Genomic DNA, 20018 nt, shown 5'->3' with positions numbered 1-20018 from the left:
TTCCTCATAGGTTAACCCGTTCATTCCTGGGATCATCAACTTTAAGTTTGTCACATGACTGTGTATATATGTATACAACCAAACAAAACGACGTTCCTGCAGACCACTGTGTACCTATACAACTTATTTCACACACAGCACATAAACCAAAATGTGACATTATAAATAGGTTAATAAAAAAAAATTCAAAATGCATGTAATAAAGTGCAGCACAGTAAACAATTTGCTGTCCTCGGTGGTGGCAGGGTATTCATTAGTCTCACAGCCCAGGGAAGAAGCTGTTTCCCAATCAGGCAGTCCTAGTCCTGATGCTCTTGTACCTCCTTCCTGATGGTAGCGGGACAGGTGGTAGGGATCCTCAACAATGCTTTGCACCCTTTGTCTGCAATGCTCCTGGTAAATGTCACAATCAGGGGAAAGGGAGACCCCTGCTGATCGTCTTGGTGGTTTTTACTGCCCTCTGTAGGGTTTTGCGGGCTGATACCTTGCAGCTTCTGTACAACATGATGCAGCCATTCAGAACAGTCTTGACGGTACGCATATAGAAAAGTTGTTAGAATGGGGCAGGGAGCCTTGCCCTTCTCGATCTCCTCAGAAAATTTAGATGCTGCTGTGTCTTCTTGACTCGTGAGGAGGTGTGGGTCCAGGTTAACTCGTTCATTGTGTGCAGACCAAGGAACTTAGTGCTCTTCACTTGCTCCACGGCAGAGCCATTGATGGAGAGTGGTCAATCTGTGTCCATAATTGTCTCTTTTCTCCAGCTCGCATTGAGACTCGTTGTTGTTGTTCTTCCACCATTTGACAAGACTCTCGCCAACTCACCATTGTTGCTGGTGAGGCCAACCACTGTAGTACTTGATACTGCAGTTTGAAAAGGATCTGGCAGTGTGAACAGCAGCGGACTGAGAACACAACCCTGGGGGTAACAGTGCTCAGCATGATGGAGCTGCCAATTCAGACTGACTGGGGTCTTTCCGACAAGAAGTCCAAGTTCCAGTTAGAGAGAGGGGTGTTGGAGTCCCAATGAGGACAGTTTACCTACTAGTCACTGAAGATGTCGATGAACAACATCCTGGCGCACAAGGCATCATTTTCTGGGTGGGACAGGATGGAGTAGAGGGCCGAGGCTATGGCATCGTCAGTGCACTGGTTTGAGTGGTAGGTGAACTGGAAAGGGTCCAGTGGAGCTGGAAAGAGGGATTTCACACGATCCATCACCAACTGGTCAAAGCAGTTCACGATTGTCGAAGTCAGTGCCACTGGATGGTAATCGTTTAGCCCAGTAACTGTTGCTCTCTTGGGTCCCAGAATGACGGTGGCGACCTTGAAGTCTGCAGGGTTATTGAACTGTTTCAGAGAAATATTGAAGATGTCCGTTAAGACACCTGTTAGCTGGGCCACACGGTCCCTCAGCACCTGACCAGGTACGTTGTCCGGCCCTGCAGTTTTGCGTGGGCTCCCCCTGGCTAGGGTCCTCCTCACCTCAGTTGCGGCCAGACAGGGTGCCTGTTCCTCAAGAGGAGAGAGGGCTTCCCTCGATGTTACGTCATTCAATAGGTCAAATCGTGCACAAAAAGCATTCAGCCTATCAGGAAGGGAGGCCTCGTCATCATTGATGTGCAGGGTGGACTTGTAATCGCTTATGATTTGTATGCCTTGTCCCTGGTGTCACAAAGGTGTCTGTGGATTTTCTGTGCGTACTCACACAATTCCAGCACATCACTGTTTACAGAAGGGGCTCATACCTGCTCACAATACTCCAAGTGTGGTCTGACCAATGCCTTATAAAGCCTCAGCTTTATATTGGCAACTTGACACGAGTTTAGAGACCAAACCCCTGGTACTTAACTTGACCACAGGAGCATCATGAGCAAACTCTAACCCTGCTGGCGTGTAGTTTTCATACTTTACAGTTCATTTCACCAGCAGAAATCCCAGCTCCTGAGTCAGTAGATTGTGGGTTCATGTTTTGCTTCACAGGGTTAAGCAGAAGGTTCCAGGCCAAAGCTTCAGTGCAATAGTGAAGGATGCTACCTTTCAAGTAAGTATTCAGCCAGACTGAGGTATATTTTGGATGTAAGAAAAGGCATGACCGTAGTCCAGGAATGTTCAATATGACTTCCTCAATCAAGATCACAAACTGAAGTCATTCTGATCATCATCACAGGGTTGTTAAGAAAGTCTGGAGCGAGGCACAGCTCGAACAGCATCCATAAATTTGCCTATGATACAACCACTGTTGGTATGTACACTACCTCATTACTTTTCCTTTCTTTTTGCACTATTTATTTAATTTAAATATATATTTCTTATTGCAATTTAAGGTATTTTGTATTATATATTGCAATGTAGTACTGCTGCAAATTAACAAATTTCATGACATATGCCAGTGATATTAAACCTCATTCTGACTCAATAAGGGTCACAGTTATGTTTATCTTGCTACACACCTCACAGAACCATTTCAACATGAGTCTGACATTAAAAACACAGTATTTTAAGCTTTTTTTTACCAAGCAGCTGGCTGCAATTTCAGGAGCAGACAAACCTTTTGGCTTTACATTCATTTTTTTCAGGTTTCAGTTAATGTTCCCATTAAGTTTTCAGTGATGTTATCAGAACTTCTTGTTGTTAAAATTGGCCACATCACAACAATGGCTGTTTCATTAGTTATAAGTTGTTTTTTTTGGGGGGGGGGCGGTCCTGAGGATCTGTAAGATACCACCAAAATGTTTTCAAAATGCCTGTTCTGGGAAATCAGCACCTGCTGGTAGTTTAACTTCATCCCCAGTCAGTATATATTCCAAATAAGAAGAAATTTTCAAATGGAAGGACGACACTACCGTGGCAAGTGAAGTCAGAGCCAAAGTAAAAGCAAAAGAGAGGGCATACAAGAAAGCCAAAGCTAGCGGGAAGATAGAAGATTGGGAAGCTTTTAAAAACTTGCAGAAGTAAACTAAGGAGGACATTAGGAAGGAAAAGATGGATTATGAAAGGAAGCTGGTAACTAATATCAAACAAGATACTAAAAGCTTTTTTAAGCATATAAAGGGTAAAACAGAGTTGAGGGTAGGTATAGGACCAATAGAAAATGACACTGGAAATATTGTAATGAGAGACACAGAGATGGCAGAGGAACTGAATGCATATTTTGCGTCAGTCTTCACAGTGGAAGATGTCTGCAGTATACCGGACATTCAAGAGTGTCAAGGAAGCGAAGTTTGTGCAGTGAAAATTACAACTGAGAAGGTGGTCAGGAAGCTTAATGGTCTGAGGGTGGATAAATCTCCTGGACCTGATGGAATGCACCCTTGGGTTCTGAAGGAAGTAGCTGGAGAGATTGCAGAGGCATTAACAATGATATTTCAAGAATCGATAGATTCTGGCATTGTACTGAATGACTGGAAAATTGCAAATGTTACTCCACTATTTAAGAAGGGTGGGAGACAGCAGAAAGGAAACTATAGACCTGTTAGCCTGACATCAGTGGTTGGGAAGTTGCTGAAATCGATTGTTAGGGATGAGATTACAGAGTACCTGGAGGCACATGACAAGATAGGCCAAAGCCAGCATGGTTTCCCGAAAGGAAAATCCTGCCTGACTAACCTACTTTAATTTTTTGAGAAAATTCCAATCAGGGTAGACAAAGAAGATGTAGTAGGTGTGGTGTATTTGGATATTCAGAAGGCCTTTGACAAGGTGCCGCACATGAGGTTGCTTAGCAAGGTAAGAGTCCATGGCATTACAGGGGAGTTTCTAGCATGGGTGGAGCATTGGCTGGTCGGCAGAAAACAGAGAGTGGGAATAAAGGGATCCTATTCTGACTGGCTGCCAGTTACCAGTGGAGTTCCATGGGGGTCCGTGTTGGGACCGCAGCTTTTTACGATGTATGTCAATGATTTGGACTACGGGATTAGTGGATTTGTGGCTAAATTTGCTGATGATACAGGTGGAAGAGCAGGTAGTGTTGAGGAAACAGAGAGCCTGCAGAGAGACTTAGATAATTTAGGGGAATGGGCAAAAAAGTGGCAAATGAAATACAATGTTGGAAAGTGCACTTTGGTGGAAGAAATAAATAGTCAGACTATTATCTAGATGGGGAGAGAATTCAAAATGCAGAGATGCAAAGGGACTTGGGAGTCCTTGTGCAGGATACCCTAAAGGTTAACCTCCAGATTGAGTCAGTGGTAAAGAAGGCGAATACAATTTTGGCATTCATTTCTAGAGGTATAGAATATAAGAGCAGGGATGCGATGTTGAAGCTCTATAAGGCACTCGTGAGACCACACTTGGGAGTGTTGTGTGCAGTTTTGGGCTCCTTATTTTAGAAAAGGATATATTGACTACTGACATTGGAGAGGGTTCAGAGAAGATTCATGAGAATGATTCAGGAATGAAAGGGTTACTGTATGAGGAACATCTGGCAGCTCTTGGGCTGTATTCCCTGGAGTTCAGGAGAATGAGAGGTGAACTCATAGAAACATTCCAAATGTTAAAAGGCCTGAACAGATTAGATATGACAAAGTTATTTCCCATGGTAGGGGAGTCTAGGACAAGGGGGGACGACTTCAAGATTGAAGGACGTCCATTTAGAACAGAGATGCGGAGAAATTACTTCAGTCAGAGGGTGGTAAATCTGTGGAATTTGTTGCCACAAGCAGCTGTGGAGGTCAAGTCATTGGGTGTATTTAAGGCAGAGGTAGACAGGTTCCTGATTAGCCAGGGCATCGAAGGGTATGGGGAGAAGGCAGGGGAGTGGGGATGACTGGAAGAACTGGATCAGACCATAATTGAATGGCAGGGCAGACTCGATGGGCCAAACGGCCTACTTCTGCTCCTATATCTTATGGTCTTATAGTACATATATTTGTTTCCCTATTGAGCCATAATAGACCACAACACCATAAAACATAGGAGCAGAATTAGGTCATTCAGCCCATTGGGTCTGCTCTGCCATTCCAACATGGCTGATTTATTATCCCTCTAAATTCCATTCTCCTGCCTTCTCACAGTAACCTTTGACACCCTTACTAATCAAGAACCTATCAGTCTCCACTTTAAATATACCCAATGACTTGGCCTCCAGCACCATCTATGGCAATGAATTCCACAGATTCACCACCCACTAAAGAAATTCCACCTCATCTCTGTTCTCTAAAGGGACATTCTTCTATTCTAAGGCTGTGCCTCTTAGTCTTAAGCACCCCCACTATTGGAAACATCCTCTCCATGTCCACTTTATCTTGGCCTTTCACTATTTGATAGGTTTCAATGAGAACCCCTCTCATCAGACCCTGTTCCAATCCTCTTCACCCAATACAATTGAGGTGCTGCCTGCTCACCTTCTGAGGAGTGAAGATGATCTTGTATTTGCGCGACCTGCTATCCGCTTTATCTGCTTTGACAATCTCTGAAAGGAAAAATATACATTTTTTTACTCTGTCAACATTCACCAATGCTGCAATCAAACTGAGAAGAATATAACTGAAAGCAAAGAAAAAGCTTGCAGTACAACTGGATTTTTCTGGCCTGTTAATTAATTACCCATAAGATGAGACTTCCATTAAAGTTGGCCACACACGCTGGTGAATGCAGTTTCACCTACCTCTTGCTTGGGGATAATTTCATAAGTAATCATTAAAATTTGCTCTTGATATTGGTATTGTTTTATTATTATCACATATAACAAGATACAGTGAAAAGCTTTCCTTGCACACTGTTCATACAGATCAGTGCATTGAGGTCCAACGAGGTAAAACTAGAACATAGAATAAACTCTAACAGCTACAGAGAGAAAGTGTAAACAACATAATGGCGTAGATTGTGAGGCCAACAGTCCATCTTATTGCATAAGAGATCAGTTCAAGAGTCTGATAACAGTGGGGTAAAAGCTGTCCTTGGGCCTGGTGGTACGTGCTTTCAGGACTTGCAATCTCTGCCCAAAGGGAAAGGGGGGTAGAGGCAATGTACGGAGAGGGTGTGGTCTATGATTATGCTGGCTGTTTTACTGAAGCAGCAAGAAGTGCAGACAGAGTCCAGAGAGGGAAGGTGGTTTATTTTATGTGCTGAGCTGTGTCCACAACTCTCTCCACTTATACACAGAGCAGTTGCCATAACAAGCCATTCATTATGCAGCCAGATAGTATGTTTTATACGTTTCATCAATAACAACAGAATTTTCAGGTGGAGCCATTCAGGAAGCTGTATTCCGTACATTACAACAGAATTTCTGGGTATAGCCACTGAGGAAGCTGTAATCCCTACATCACAGACAAATTTCTCAGTGTAGCCATTGAGGAAGCTGTAATCCCCACATTACAACAGAATTTCCGGGTGTAGTCACTGAGGAAGTGTATTCCATACATTACAGACAAATTTCTCAGTGTAGCCATTGAGGAAGCTGTAAACCCTACATTACAACAGAATTTCTGGGTGTAGTCATTGAGGAAGCTGTATTCCCTACATTACAACAGAATTTCCAGGTGTAGCCATCGAGGAAACTGTAATCCCCACATTACAACCGAGCAGAACTAATTTACTGTGAAACAATGTGAGATGTAACCTGTGAAAGTTGCTGCGGAAATGCAACTCCTCTCCTTTTCAATGAAACAGGGATTTCTTTTCAAAAACTGACCACTGCAAAGCCCCTTAAAAGGTTCTGTGATGGTGAAAGGTCGAAAGTCCTCTTGTTTCTTTCAGGCCAGGCTAGAGAATTGTGTACAATTCTGTATAACAGTATGCCTTCTTATTTTGCTTCATTTTGTCTTTCCTCTGGTTTCTTTACAAATGCTGACAAGTATTCCAGCAACCTAACAGAATGAATACAATGGATAAAGTGACCATGGCAACTGCTTGGTATGCTGCTCACTAACACACAGCTCCTCCCTCTGGCTAGTTGTAGAATCAAAACTCAGCCTCCAAGTGAGCACCCTAACTCAAAGGCTCCATCAAACCTCTCAGGTGCTTTTCTGCTGCCTGTGGAAGGAAACCTAATCTCTTCAGAACAGCACTGCACAATGGGCTGATAGCTATTTCCAGCTCCAAGAATGATATACTTTTGTAAAAGCACATCCCTTTAGAACAGAGTAAGAAAGAATTTCTTTAGCCAGAGGGTGGTGAATCTGTGGAATTCATTGCCACGGATGCTGTCGTTGGTTATATCTGAAGTGGAGGTTGATATGACATAGGAGCAGAACTAGGTATTTGGTCATTGAGTCTGCTCCACCATTTGATTAAATCTGATTTATTATCCCTCTCAAATCCATTCTTCTGTCTTCTCCCCATAATCTTTGTTGCCCTTAACAATCAAGAACCTATCATCAACCTCCCATTTTAAATATACCCAATGAGTTGGCCTCCAGTTCTTGGTCAGTTAGATTGAGTAAATATGGAAAGGATGTTTTCTGAGGGGGAGCCTAGGACCAGAGGGCACAGCCTCAGAATAGAGCAGACGTTCCCAACCTTTTTTATGCCATGGATCAATACCATTAAGCAAGAGATCGGTGGACCCCAGGTTAGAAACCCCCGGAATAGAGGGACACTCCTTTATAACAGAGATGAGGAGGAATATCTTCAGCCAAATGGTGGTGAATCTGTGGAATTCATTGCCAAAGACGGCGTGGAGGCCAAGTCATTGGGTATACGTAAAATGGAGGTTGATGGGTTCTTGGTTAGTAGGGACATCAGAGGTTATGGGAAGAAGACAGGAGAATGCTGAAGCAAACACAATGAGCTGAATGGCATGATTCTGCTCCTGGGACTTACAGTCAGGCAAGATTGGTATACAAGGGCCAAACCACAGACTGAAACATGAGAAGTTCCAAACCTATTTCACGTTTACTTTAATCAGCACTTCCGGATGGGGACCCAATCTTACCTGCTATATGCTTTACACTGGAAACCCGAGGACGGACAAGAAAACATAATCTGCAAAAGAAAAGGTGGATACAACATATTAACTAAACAGTCAGGATTTGAGAGTCATAGAGTTATGTCGTATGTTAAAAGAAACAGGCTCTTTGGTCCAGCGCATTAATGCTGACCAAGATGTCAACCTGAGCTACTCCCATTTGCTTGCATTTGGCCCAAGTCTCACAAGGTTTAAAGTTTCATTTATTATCAAAGTATACAACCCTGAAATTCTTCAGTACTCCCAGTAGCCATGAAACCAAGAAAGAAAAGAAAAGCAGCACGATCATTAACCCCCAAGTCCCTTCTCCCGCAAAAAAAAACTAACAAAAATGAAGCAGGCACATTGACCTGCAAATACCGCTCCCTACACAAAAAAAGGAGAAGATCGGGCGAAAAACACAGAATATAAAAACTATAAGACTGAAAAATAGAGCCTATAGTCCAAAGTCCACATCCAAACGCAGAAAAAAACCTGGGCACACTCTCCAGGTGCAGCCGCAGGCTCCCCCTGTCCAGTACAGAGCAACCAATCAAAAGACAGGCAGTCGGCATTCACCCTCTGCTTTCACTTTGATGCTTCAGTCTCCCTTTAATTGTCGAACGATAGGAGCTTTAATCAGCTAAATGGAGCCAAACATCAGCTTGCGCCCCATCCTGCAGCCTACCCACTACAAAATTTCTTTCCCTGTAATCTATCAAAATGTCTAATTGTAACTGTACCCACCTCCAGCACTTCCTCTGGCAACTTGTTCCATATACCCATCACCTGTGTGAGAAAAAGTTCTTCAATTGACCTTTTAATCTTTCCCCCTCTGAGCTTAAACTTTTGCCCACTAGTTTTAGACTCACTATCCTGGGAAAAAGACTGATCATTCACCTATCTACTCCCCTCATGATTTTATAAACTTGTATACAGTCACCCCTCAGCCTCTTTAACTCCAGGGAAAGAAGTCCCAGCCTATCCAGCCACTCCTTATAACTCAGGCCCTCCACTCCCAGAAACATCGTCATGGAATTTTCTTGGCACTCTTTCCAGCTAAATTACATCCTTCCTACAGCTGGGCAACCAGAACTGCACAAAATACTCCAAGCGTGGTTTCACCAAGAACCTGTACAGTTGCAACAGGACACGCTATCTCCTGTATCTATGGCCGTAATCAAGTGACTTGTCCAGCACTCTATCTATATGAATGGCCACTTTCAGGGAACTATGCACTTGGTCTCTCAGTTCTACCTCTGCAGGGTCCTACCACTTACAGTGCAATTCCTATCCTGTTTTAATTTCCCAAAATACAACACCTCACAGTTATTTATTTAGAGATACAGCACACAACAGGCTCTTTCAGGTCTTTGAGCTGCACCAACAACCACCCGCCGATTTAACCTCAGCTTAATCACGGGAGGATTTACAATGACCAATTAATCCAGTAACCAGTATCCCTTTGGACTGTGGGAGGAAACCAGAACACCCAGAGGAAAGCCACACGTTCACAGGTAGTTACAGAGTGTTGAACTCTGAACCCCAACTCCCTGAGCTGTAATAGTGTAATTGCTAACCACTATGTCACCGTAACGCCCTTTATCTGCATTAAATTGCATCTGCCATTCTTTGGAACTGAGTCCCTGAAGAAACATTTGCTGTGAAGCTTCATTGTTGATTAATTTCACATCATTAGGGAGAAGGGAAAGGCACTGTCTCATCACTGACAGCCACCACTTCCCCATCCCCTCCCCGACTACATACCTGCAACCACTACCCCATCCACTTCCCACTGACCCAATACTCACTGGTCGCTGACTGCCTGAATCAGCTTATTTTCTAGTTTGTACAGCTTCTCCACATCGTGTTGCTGCAAAACAGAAAAACAGTAAAGTTCCAAGTAAATTTATTATCAAAGTGCATATATGTCACCGTATATAACCCTGAGATTCACTATCTTGTGGGCACTCACAGTAAACACAAGAAACACAATAGAATCAGTGAAAGACCACATCCAACAAGACACACAAAGAATGGGCAAAAAGCAAAAAAATGTGCAAATACAAAAAGAAAATAATAACAAAAAATAAGCAATAAATATTGAGAATATGAGATGAGTCCTTGAAAGTGAGTCCATAGGTTTTGGGAACAGTTCAGTGATGGGGTGAGTGAAGTTATCCCCACTGGTTCAAGAGTACTACCTGTTCCTGAAGCTGCTAGTGTGGGTCCTGAGGCTCTAGTACCTGCTTCCTGTGGCAGCAGTGAGAAGACAGCATGGCCTGGGTGGTGGGGTTCCTTGATGAGCATTCTGCCATCAAGGCATCAGCCATTCTGTCTTTAGCTACCTAAATGTTTTGAAAAGAGCTCAAAAAACAACACCTCATCTTCTAACTGGGTCATTACAGTCAATGCTGAATCCCACCACTCCAGATATTGCTGAGCCCTGACATAAATCGGGGGACCGCTTTGTGGAGCACCTCGCTCCATCCGCAAAAAGTGGAATTTCCCGGTGGCCAACCATTTCAATTCCAATGCCCATTCCAGTTCTGACATGGCCTCTTCTTCTGCCATGATGAGGGCACTCTCAGAATGGAGCAGCAACAACTGATATTCCGTCTACATAGCCTCCAACCTGATGGCACAAATATCAACTTGTACTTCCAGTAATTTTTTCCCTCTTCTGTTATTTCCCACTTTGGCCTCAACTCCCCTTTGTGCCCCTCCCACGGTCCACTCTCCTCGCTTAACAGATTCCTTCTTCTCCAGCCCTTCACCTTTTCCATCCATCACCTCCCAGCTCCCTACTTCATCCCCCTCCCCCACCCACCTGGCTTCACTCATCACCTTCCAGCTTGTTCCCCTTCCCCTTCTCCCATTTTTTTATCTGATATGTTCCCCCTTCTTTTTCAGCCTTGAAGAAGGGTCTCAGCCCATTTTTTACTCATTTCCACGGATGCTGCCTGACCTAAGATTATTTATTTATTTAGCGATACAGTGGAGTTGGCCCTTGCAGCCCTTCGAGTCACGCCACTCCTGCAACCCCACAACCCTGGTTAACTCTAACCGGACAATCACAACGACCCAGTTAACCTACGCAGTATGTCTTTGGGCTGGGGGAGGAAACCGGAGCACCTGGGGAAAACCCAAGCATTCCATAGCAAGGATGCAAGAACCCTCCTTACAGAACAGCACATGAACTGAACTCCAAAACGCCCTGAGCTATAATACTGTTACCATAGCTATCACTGTGGCGCCCAGGTTACCTTCCGACTTCCTCCAGCATTCTGTGTATGTTGCTCTGGATTTCCAGCGTCTGCAGAACCTCGTGTTTATGAATTGCAGATATTATTACTCTAGTCTTGTATCATAATTCACCAGCGTGCAGGCTTTTTCCTCCCATTCATTTTGAATTGTACTCATCTTCTTATTCACACCTCCTCCCACACAACCCTGCAACACACACAATGCTGGAGGAGCTCAGTAAGTCAGGCAGCATCTATGGAGAGGGAATAAGCGTTAACATTTCAGGTTGAGACCCTTCGTCAGCACTAGAAAGCAAAGGGGCAGAGGTCAGAATAAGGTGGTGGGGTTGTACAAGCTGGCAAGTAATAGGTGAAACCAGGTGCAGGTGAAAATGGGTGGGTGGAAATGAAGTAAGGAGCTGGGAGGTGATAGGTGGAAAAGGGAAAGGGCTGAAGGAGCAGGAGTTTGATAGGAGAGTGGACGGTGGGAGGAAAGGAAGGAGTGGCACTAGAAGGAGGGGATGGGCAGGTAAGGAGAAGAAAAGGAATGAGAAAAGGAGCAGGAATGGAAAATGGAAAAAGAAATGGGAGAGGAGGGAGAAATGAATGGAAGTTAGAGAAATCAATGCTCTTTTATTCACCATATATTGCTCCCTCTTTCATCGGCACTAAATCACTTGTATCATTCACACACACTCCTCTAACTACACCTTCCTTTTTATTCCTCCTTTCTCTCCTCCCCCACTTAAAACATTTTTAATTCCTTTTAGAATAAGGTAGATAATTTTCCTAGCACAGCTAGAGATTGGCACGAAAGATATTGTGGGTGTCGTTGATTTGTGGCTTAAAGAAGATCATAATTGGGAAGGACACACATTGTATCAAAAAAGACAGGCAAATAAGTAGAGGGGGTGGATTAGCTCTGCTGGTAAGAAATGAAACCAAATCCTTGGAAAGTGAATAAGAATCGGAAGACGTAGAATCCTTGTGGGTAGAGTTAACAAACTGCAAGGGTGAAAAGCTGGAAGTTATATATGTAGGCCTCTGAACAGTAGCCAGCATGTGATGCACAAGTTAAAACAAGAGATTGAAAAGGCATATATAAAGGGCAATATTATGATAATTATGGGGGATTTCAATACGCAGATAGACTGGGAAAATCCAACTCGAGCTGGATCCCAAGAGATGGCATTTGAAGAATGTCTACATGATGGCTTTTTAGAACAGCTTGTGGTTGAGCCCACTAAGGGAATGGCAATTCTGGATTGAGTATTAGATAATGATTCAGATTTGATTAGGAAGCTTAAGGTAAAGGAACCCTTAGATAGAATTCACCCTACAATTTGAGAGGGAGAAGGTGAAGTCAGATGAATCAGTATTACAGTGGAGTAAAGCGAATTACAGAGGCATGAGAGAGGAGCTGGCCAAAGTTGATTGGAAGGGGAAACTGGCAGGGATGATGACAGAACAACAATGGCTGGTGTTCCTGGGGTGAATTCAGAAGGTGCAGGAGAGATACATCCTAAAGATGTAAAAGTATCCTAAAGGGACGATGGAGCAACCACACCTGACTACGGAAGTCAAAGGCAGCATAAAAGCAAAAGAGGGGGCACATTATATAGCAAAAATTAGTGGTAAGGTAAAGGATTGGGGAGCTTTTAAAAACCAACGGAAGGCAACTAAAAAGCCTTAAAGAGAGAAAAGATGAAATAAGAAGATAAGCTAGCCAATTATATAAAAGATGATACAAAAAGTGTTTTTCTGATTTTCTGAAAAGTGGATATCAGACTGCTGGAAAATGATAATGGAGAGGTATTAATGGAGAACAAAAAATGGCAGGCGAAGTTAATAAGTACTTTGCATTAGCCTTTACTGTGGAAGACAACAGCAGAACGCCAGAAATGCAACAGGGTCAGGGGACAGAAATGAGTATCATTGTTATTACTAAAGAGAAAGTGCTTGGGAATCTGGATAGACTGAATAATCTGAACCAGATGTACTGCAGCCCAGGGTTCTGAAAGGGGTAGCTGAAGAGATTGTGGCGGCATTAGTAATGATCTTTGAAGAATCACTACAATCTGGAATCGTTCCCGAGGACTGATAAATTGCAAATGCCACTCCACTCTTTAAGAAGTGGGAGGAGCATGAAAAAGAAAATTATAGGCCAGTTAATCTGGCTTCTGTGATTGGAAAGATGTTGGAGTCTATTATTAAGGATGAGGATTTGAGACACATGATAAAATAGGCCAAAGTCAGCATGGTTTTCTAAAGGGGACATCTTGCCTGACAAATCTGTTGGAATTCTTTGAGGAAATAACAAGCAGGATAGAGGAGACTCATTGGATATTGTTTGATTTTCAGAAGGCCTATAACAAAATTAGTGGTAAGGTAAAGGATTGGGGAGCTTTTAAAAATCAACGGAAGGCAACTAAAAAGCCTTAAAGAGAGAAAAGATGAAATAAGAAGATAAGCTAGCCAATTATATAAAAGATGATACAAAAATTGTTTTTCTGATTTACAAGGAATAAAAGAGAGGTGACAGTGGATATCAGACTGCTGGAAAATGATAATGGAGAGGTATTAATGGAGAACAAAAAATGGCAGGCGAAGTTAATAAGTACTTTGCATTAGCCTTTACTGTGGAAGACAACAGCTCATGGTATTACAGGAAAGATACTATCATGGTTGGAGGATTGGCTAATTGGCACGAGGCAAAGAGTGGGAATAAACGGGCCTTTTCTGGTTGGCTGCCAGTGACTAGTGATGTGCCGAATGACTCGGTGTTGGGACTACTTCTTTTCACGTTGTATGTCATGATTTGGATGAAGGAATTGATGGCTTTTGTGGCCAGGTTTGCATGGTCATGCACTTCGGTAGAAGGAATAAAGGCACGGACTATTTTATAAATGGAAAGAAAATTTAAAAATCAGAGGTGCAGAGGGACTTGGCAGCTATCATGTAGGATTCCCTAATTGTTAATTTGCAGGTTGAGTTGGTGGTAAGGAAAGAAAATGCAATGTTGGCATTCTTTTCTAAAGGACCAGAATACAAAAGCAAGGATATAATGCTGAAGCTTTATAAGGTATTACTCAGACCACACTTGTAGTACTGTGAACAGTTTTGGGCCCCTTATCTAAGCAAGAATGTGTGCTAGCATTGGCAGAGTCCAGAAGAGGTTCTCGAGAATGCTCTCAGGAATAACATATAGGATCAGATATCCCAGGAAAGTAAGGATTATTGTATGAGGAGCATTTGATGGCTCTGTGCCTGTACTCACAGGAAATTTAGAAAAATCAGGGGGGATCTCATTGAAACCTATGAAAGGTCTGGACAGAGTGCATGTGGAGAGGATGCCTCCTATAGTGGGGGAGTCTAAGACCAGACAGCACAGCTTCAGAATGGAGGGATGCCCATTTAGAACAGAAATGAGGAAAATTTCTTTAGGCAGAGGGTGGTGAATCTGCAAAATTCTTTGCCACAGACAGCTGAACAGGGTAAGTCACTGAGTATCTTTAAAGCAGAGCCTAATAGGTTCTTGATTAATCAGGACATCAAAGGCTACTGGGAGAAGGCAGGAGACTAGAGTTGAGAGGGATAATAAATCACTAATGATGGAATGGCGGAGCAGGCTCGAGTTGCCGAATGGTCTAATTCTGCTCCTAGATCTTACCCAGATCAAATAAAAAATCATCATCCTGAAACATTAATTCTTTCTGCCCCTAAAATGTTGAGTAATTCTAACACTTCCTGATTTTATTTGACATTTTCAGCACCTGTAATATTTTGCTTTTAGAAAACCCTGGAAATCCAAACGCAAGGAATGATTCAACAATGATCGCAGACATTTTCTGATGTCTGAAATATTAAATCAATCCAACAAATCAATCTATGCATTCAGCTGCCACCCTGTCAGGTCAGCACCACTCAAAGTGTCTCTTACCATGGATTAGCCATGGTAGAGTAGCGGTTAGTGTAAAGCTATTACAACTCGGGGTCACAGTTCGGAGTTCAATTCCAATGTGTCCTGTAGGGGGGTTTTATGTTCTCCCTGTGAAGCCTATTGTTTTCCTCCGGGTACTAAGGTTTCCTCCCACAGTCCAAAATCATACCAGTTAGTAGGTTAACCATTGTTCTTTTCTGAACCTTGTGGCGCATCGAGCAACAACTTTGCCGTTTCTGTAGCAATTTTGTCTGTTTTTACAAGGCCAAGTTGCCAGCTTGACACTCAACCCAGCAGGGACGGAAAGCGTTCAAGGAGCCGGCCAGATTCGAACCCAGGACCATTCACCTCAAAGTCGAGTGCAGATGCTACTACACCACCGGCCGACTCGTAGGTTAACTGGTCATTCTAAATTCTCCAGAGTGACTAGGCTTGGGTTAAATAAGTGGGTTGCTAAACAGTGCTGATCATTGGGCCGAAAGTGCTCGTTCCGCGCTGCATCTCTAACTAACAAATCATAACTGTTGACGGGAAGGCAAATGTTAAGCAGTAATATCTACGTGCTTCTGAGCGTTCAATTGCCAGATGATCTATTTGTTCCATGCTGTCGTCACACTGGATGCTTTCACAGTATTTAATACACAACTTACTGGGTGACCAGCTCAGACAACAGAGCAACAGAGGAAAGGATTATTGTCCCAGTGGTGTACTAGAGAGGCAGTCAGACATCCCACCTCTCCTGGAAGTTCCGGGAGTCTCCCACATATTGATAGTGGCTCCCTGATGCCCCCAAATTATATACAATATCCCGGAAATTGAGTTTTTTTGCGAGCGAGAGAGCACGCACCATGGCAGAGTGTTTCAAAAAAAGAAAAATATATAACGTATGTCACCCCAGACTACACTAAAGTGTACCCCTGCCTGATAGGGGTCAGAAATAATGACAGTGTTGCTCGCTGCACTGTTTGCAACAGTGACTTTTCTGTTGCCCATGGTGGGTTAAGACTGGAAAAGACATGTTGAGGTGAGTTTAACAGGTGTCATTCGTTCCTTAGCATAGCTAACGTTATTTAAACTGGTGGCTAGCTGCTAAGGAGCTACTCTATTGCAGACATCCCACCTCTCCTGGAAGTTCCAGGAGTCTCCTGCAAATTGATGGTGCTACCTCCCTGAAATGAGTTTTTGCAGGGTGGTATGTCTGGGCAGCCAAATGCATAGCAATGGTGGAGAGGAATGGAGAAGATGTGAAACTGAAATAGATGGATCCCAGGTGAAGATGATGGTGCGATTGGTTGTAATGGGTCATGGAAGGAATGGGGTCGTAGTCACAAACGATGTTCTTGGACAGAGATGACAAATGGGTCTCAGACTTGGTTTCATCCTACCTTCAGAATGGAGACATTTGCAATCCGGTCCAGTGGGCTCATCAGATCAGGTTCAATGAACAAATCCTTCTTTCCCGGTAACTGACAGTAAGCAGATTCGTGAGAAAAGAAACTCAGTGAGTGATTCCGATATTCAAACAAAGAAAACAAAATTCTATCTCTGTGAATAATTTCAAGAGTCTGCCCAAATCAGTACCCGTTACTCTCCCTCCCTTCATTACACCAGCCCGCCTTTCTCTCCCAGTCAACCCATCTCCCTTCCACCACCATGCCCTTCACCCATCTCGCTGCCGTCAATCTACCCCATAATCTACATCCCACGTTAATCATCACCCCATCTCGCACCGTTACACCAGCACGACTTTATCCGTCAACCTCCCCCCCCACCCACCTCCATTATCCGTCAACCTCCCCCCCCACCCACCTCCATTATCCGTCAACCTCCCCCCCCACCCACCTCCATTATCCGTCAACCTCCCCCCCACCCACCTCCATTATCCGTCAACCTCCCCCCCCACCCACCTCCATTATCCGTCAACCTCCCCCCCCACCCACCTCCATTATCCGTCAACCTCCCCCCCCACCCACCTCCATTATCCGTCTCTCCTGTTAACCGCAGACCGATCGGTACCTGTCACTTCCCCACCTTTACCCGTCCATACTCCCCCCGATACACTTAATCAGGGCTCAGCCGGTGTCGGACGAGGCCCCTGAGACGGCTGCGCTCTCCCCCCACCCACCTGCTCCAACAAGTAGATCAACTGGTCCCGGGCGAGACGTTTCAAGATGTCTAAGTCCGGCAGGTCAGGGGCATCGCGGCGGGCCGCCATCCTTCCGCAAAACCGCTTCCGGGTAACGACAGTCGCTTCCGGCCGCCTGTCTCCTAGCAACAGGTTTCACCCGGCGCCAACCGGCGAGTTGGCGACACGGGACGGTCACGGCCGGGTGCGGTTTGTCTCGGACCTCCGGAGTGTTTGGATGTGATTTATAATCATACAAATCGACCGGGAAGTGTACTTTCTTGTGGTGAAACTGTGACGCCTTCGGCTGTTTCAATAAATCATTTGTTATCAACACCCATGGCCAAGTCGTCAAAGAAATGGAAAGCTTCTTACGATAGCAATCGTTAAGTACAATAGCAAATGGGGACAAACATTTGTATGAGTCCAAAAAGCTGCTGATGGATCGGAGGCAGCTTATTGTAAATTGTGCCACTGCACCATTGTACCAAGAATTAGCAACCTTTCAAATCATGAAAAATCGGAGACACACAGGCGGAGAGCGCCATCAAAAGGCCAGTCATGTAAGACAGACTGCTAGGCAAGATGGATAAAGTTAAGGCAGCAGAGCTGCAAATCGCTGTAAGCATGACCTGCTATTGTGCGATACATACAGTTCTGAGTGACATCATGATAGCGCATAGGCATTGGAGTATACTGGAGCACATTAAGTTACATAAAACTAAATGTGCATGCTTAATCAAAAACATCATTTCTCCTGCACTGAAAACTGATCTCATTGATGACTTTCAGAACAAGAAATATGTCATCATTATAGATGAATCTACTGACATTTCAACACAAAAACACTTGTGTATTTTAGTTCGATTTTTAAGCGATAGGACAAAGGAAATTGTAACTGGATTTCTAGGTTTAGATAACATATTCAATTTGATTGATGAGATCAAACGATGTGGCCAGAGTCTTGCAAATTACATTGGTTTTGCATCGGCTCGTGCATCAAACATGGTTGGGTGCAACAACTCTGTGTGGCCCAGACTAAAAGATGTGTCTCCTTTCTGTTTGCAACTCAAATGGCTCTGTCATTCTTTGGCACTGTGCATTCAATATGCAGTATTCAAGCTACCATCAAATACAGGGTATTGGATTTTTGCTATCAGAATACCCAATTGGTTTTGCCATAGTGAATTAAGACAAGAAGCATATAGACACGAGGAGATCTGCAGATGCTGGAATTTCAAGCAACACACACGAAAATTGCTGGTGAACGCAGCAGGCCAGGCAGCATCTATAGGAAGAGGTACAAGACTGACAAAGGGTCTCGGCCCAAAACGTCGACTGTACCTCTTCCTATAGATGCTGCCTGGCCTGCTGCACTCACCAGCAATTTTTGTGTGTGTTGCAAGCATACAAAGAATTGTTTGGAGTGATGGACACAGCTACAGAATTTGAGCTAACCCAAACTGCCCCCCTCCCCTTTGAAAACCCTTCGTTTACTCGGTGGCTTGTGTGTGGATAGGTTATGATTAATATTTTGATGAACTAGTGTTACGAACCCACAGGTTTCGTTTACTGTGGATTGTCTCTTTAAGAGCGCCTAAATAAGGCGGGACTATGATGTTGTTCACTGACTGACTTGCAGCTTGTTAACTTTAAAACAAGGACACAGTCAGTCAGTCGAGAGAGAGAGAGAGAGAGAGAGAGAGAGAGAAAGGAGATCAGCTGCTGAAACTTCAACTGGTCACTGCGATGGTTTCAAACTCTTTCAAGCCCAAAAGATTGGGTTAAATATCGGCACATGGTGCACAACGAATGTGGGACTGTCACTTCGTATAATCCAAAGGAGTGGATTTTGTTTGGGATATCCTGTAGAGACTACTTATGTGTTAACTCTTGCCTGGGTATGTTGTGTGGTAATCCCTTGAAGACGATATCCCTGTGACAGATCACTTTCGGTGATAACTTGTATGTGGATTTGGAACGATGACGGACAAGATCTACAGCGACTGTTATCTCGTTTTACCATCGTGGAATCCGTAGAATACTTCATAATTACCTCTTCTCTACGTTTCACCCTGGATTACAAATATCTCTCTGCTATCATTCATTCCGTGGATGAACTGAACTTTCCTACTTTACCATCTCAAGACTCTAAGCTTTGTTTCCCCAAGTTTAACTTAGTTTGGGAGCTATATTACACAAATAACACTGTTAACATTTGTTTATCTTGGTTAAGTTACGATATTGTAAGTAGATACTAATAAAGATAGTGGTTTTAACATTAAAACCCGACAGTGTGAAATCTCTTGCTGTTGGATTATTTCTGAAATGTTACATTTCGTAACACTGGGAAGAGCTAAAGGCTTATTTCATTTCTGCTGAACTAGCCCAATCAAAGTTTGATACAAAATTCAAAGCAAGACTCCTAAAGGAAATGTTGTCAGACTACAAAAACTACTTGTTCTTTCAGTTTGCAACACCTGTTGTGCAGGGATTTGAAAGACTGAATGGCCTTTTTCAGCAAACCAAAGCTGATCTTCATGAATTGTAGCAACAAATATTCTTACACCAGAAGGGTCTTCAGAACAGACTGTATGATGCCAAAAGACAGAAAAAAAATTCATGAAGTTGATTTTGGTATCAAATTCTTAACAGCAAGTGATAAGTTCCTACAGCAGAACAACAGTGCTGAGGCCCATCTAGAAATAAAAAATGTCAAAGAAAGATGTATATCTATGCTAGAAGAAGCTCTCAGTCAAGTTACCTGTAGACTTCCGTCGGTGAGAGATACATTTGAAGGTTTATTAAAACCAAGCCCTG

The 20018-nt window shown here is 43.6% G+C and overlaps 1 protein-coding gene across 2 annotated transcripts in view; it reads right to left on the bottom strand.

Moving 5' to 3' along the window:
- vps33b (VPS33B late endosome and lysosome associated) overlaps positions 1-17336 on the bottom strand; it is a 49804-nt gene extending 32468 nt beyond the window's left edge. The window contains exons 1-5 of one of the 2 annotated variants that reach the window (XM_072282157.1): positions 17199-17336; positions 16459-16539; positions 9700-9761; positions 7877-7926; positions 5343-5410 (exon numbers count right to left, since the gene is read on the bottom strand). In XM_072282157.1, coding sequence (XP_072138258.1) covers positions 5343-5410; positions 7877-7926; positions 9700-9761; positions 16459-16539; positions 17199-17288 — 351 coding nt within the window. In that variant the 5' untranslated portion in view covers positions 17289-17336. The remainder of the gene's footprint in view (positions 1-5342; positions 5411-7876; positions 7927-9699; positions 9762-16458; positions 16540-17198) is intronic. The other variant, XM_072282158.1, reaches the window with a different exon arrangement.
- Positions 17337-20018: the final 2682 nt, after the last annotated feature.

Source organism: Mobula birostris, chromosome 18 (assembly GCF_030028105.1).
Source record: "Mobula birostris isolate sMobBir1 chromosome 18, sMobBir1.hap1, whole genome shotgun sequence".
NCBI classification, from domain to species: domain Eukaryota; kingdom Metazoa; phylum Chordata; class Chondrichthyes; order Myliobatiformes; family Myliobatidae; genus Mobula; species Mobula birostris.
This window is presented reverse-complemented; position numbering and strand designations above follow the sequence as displayed.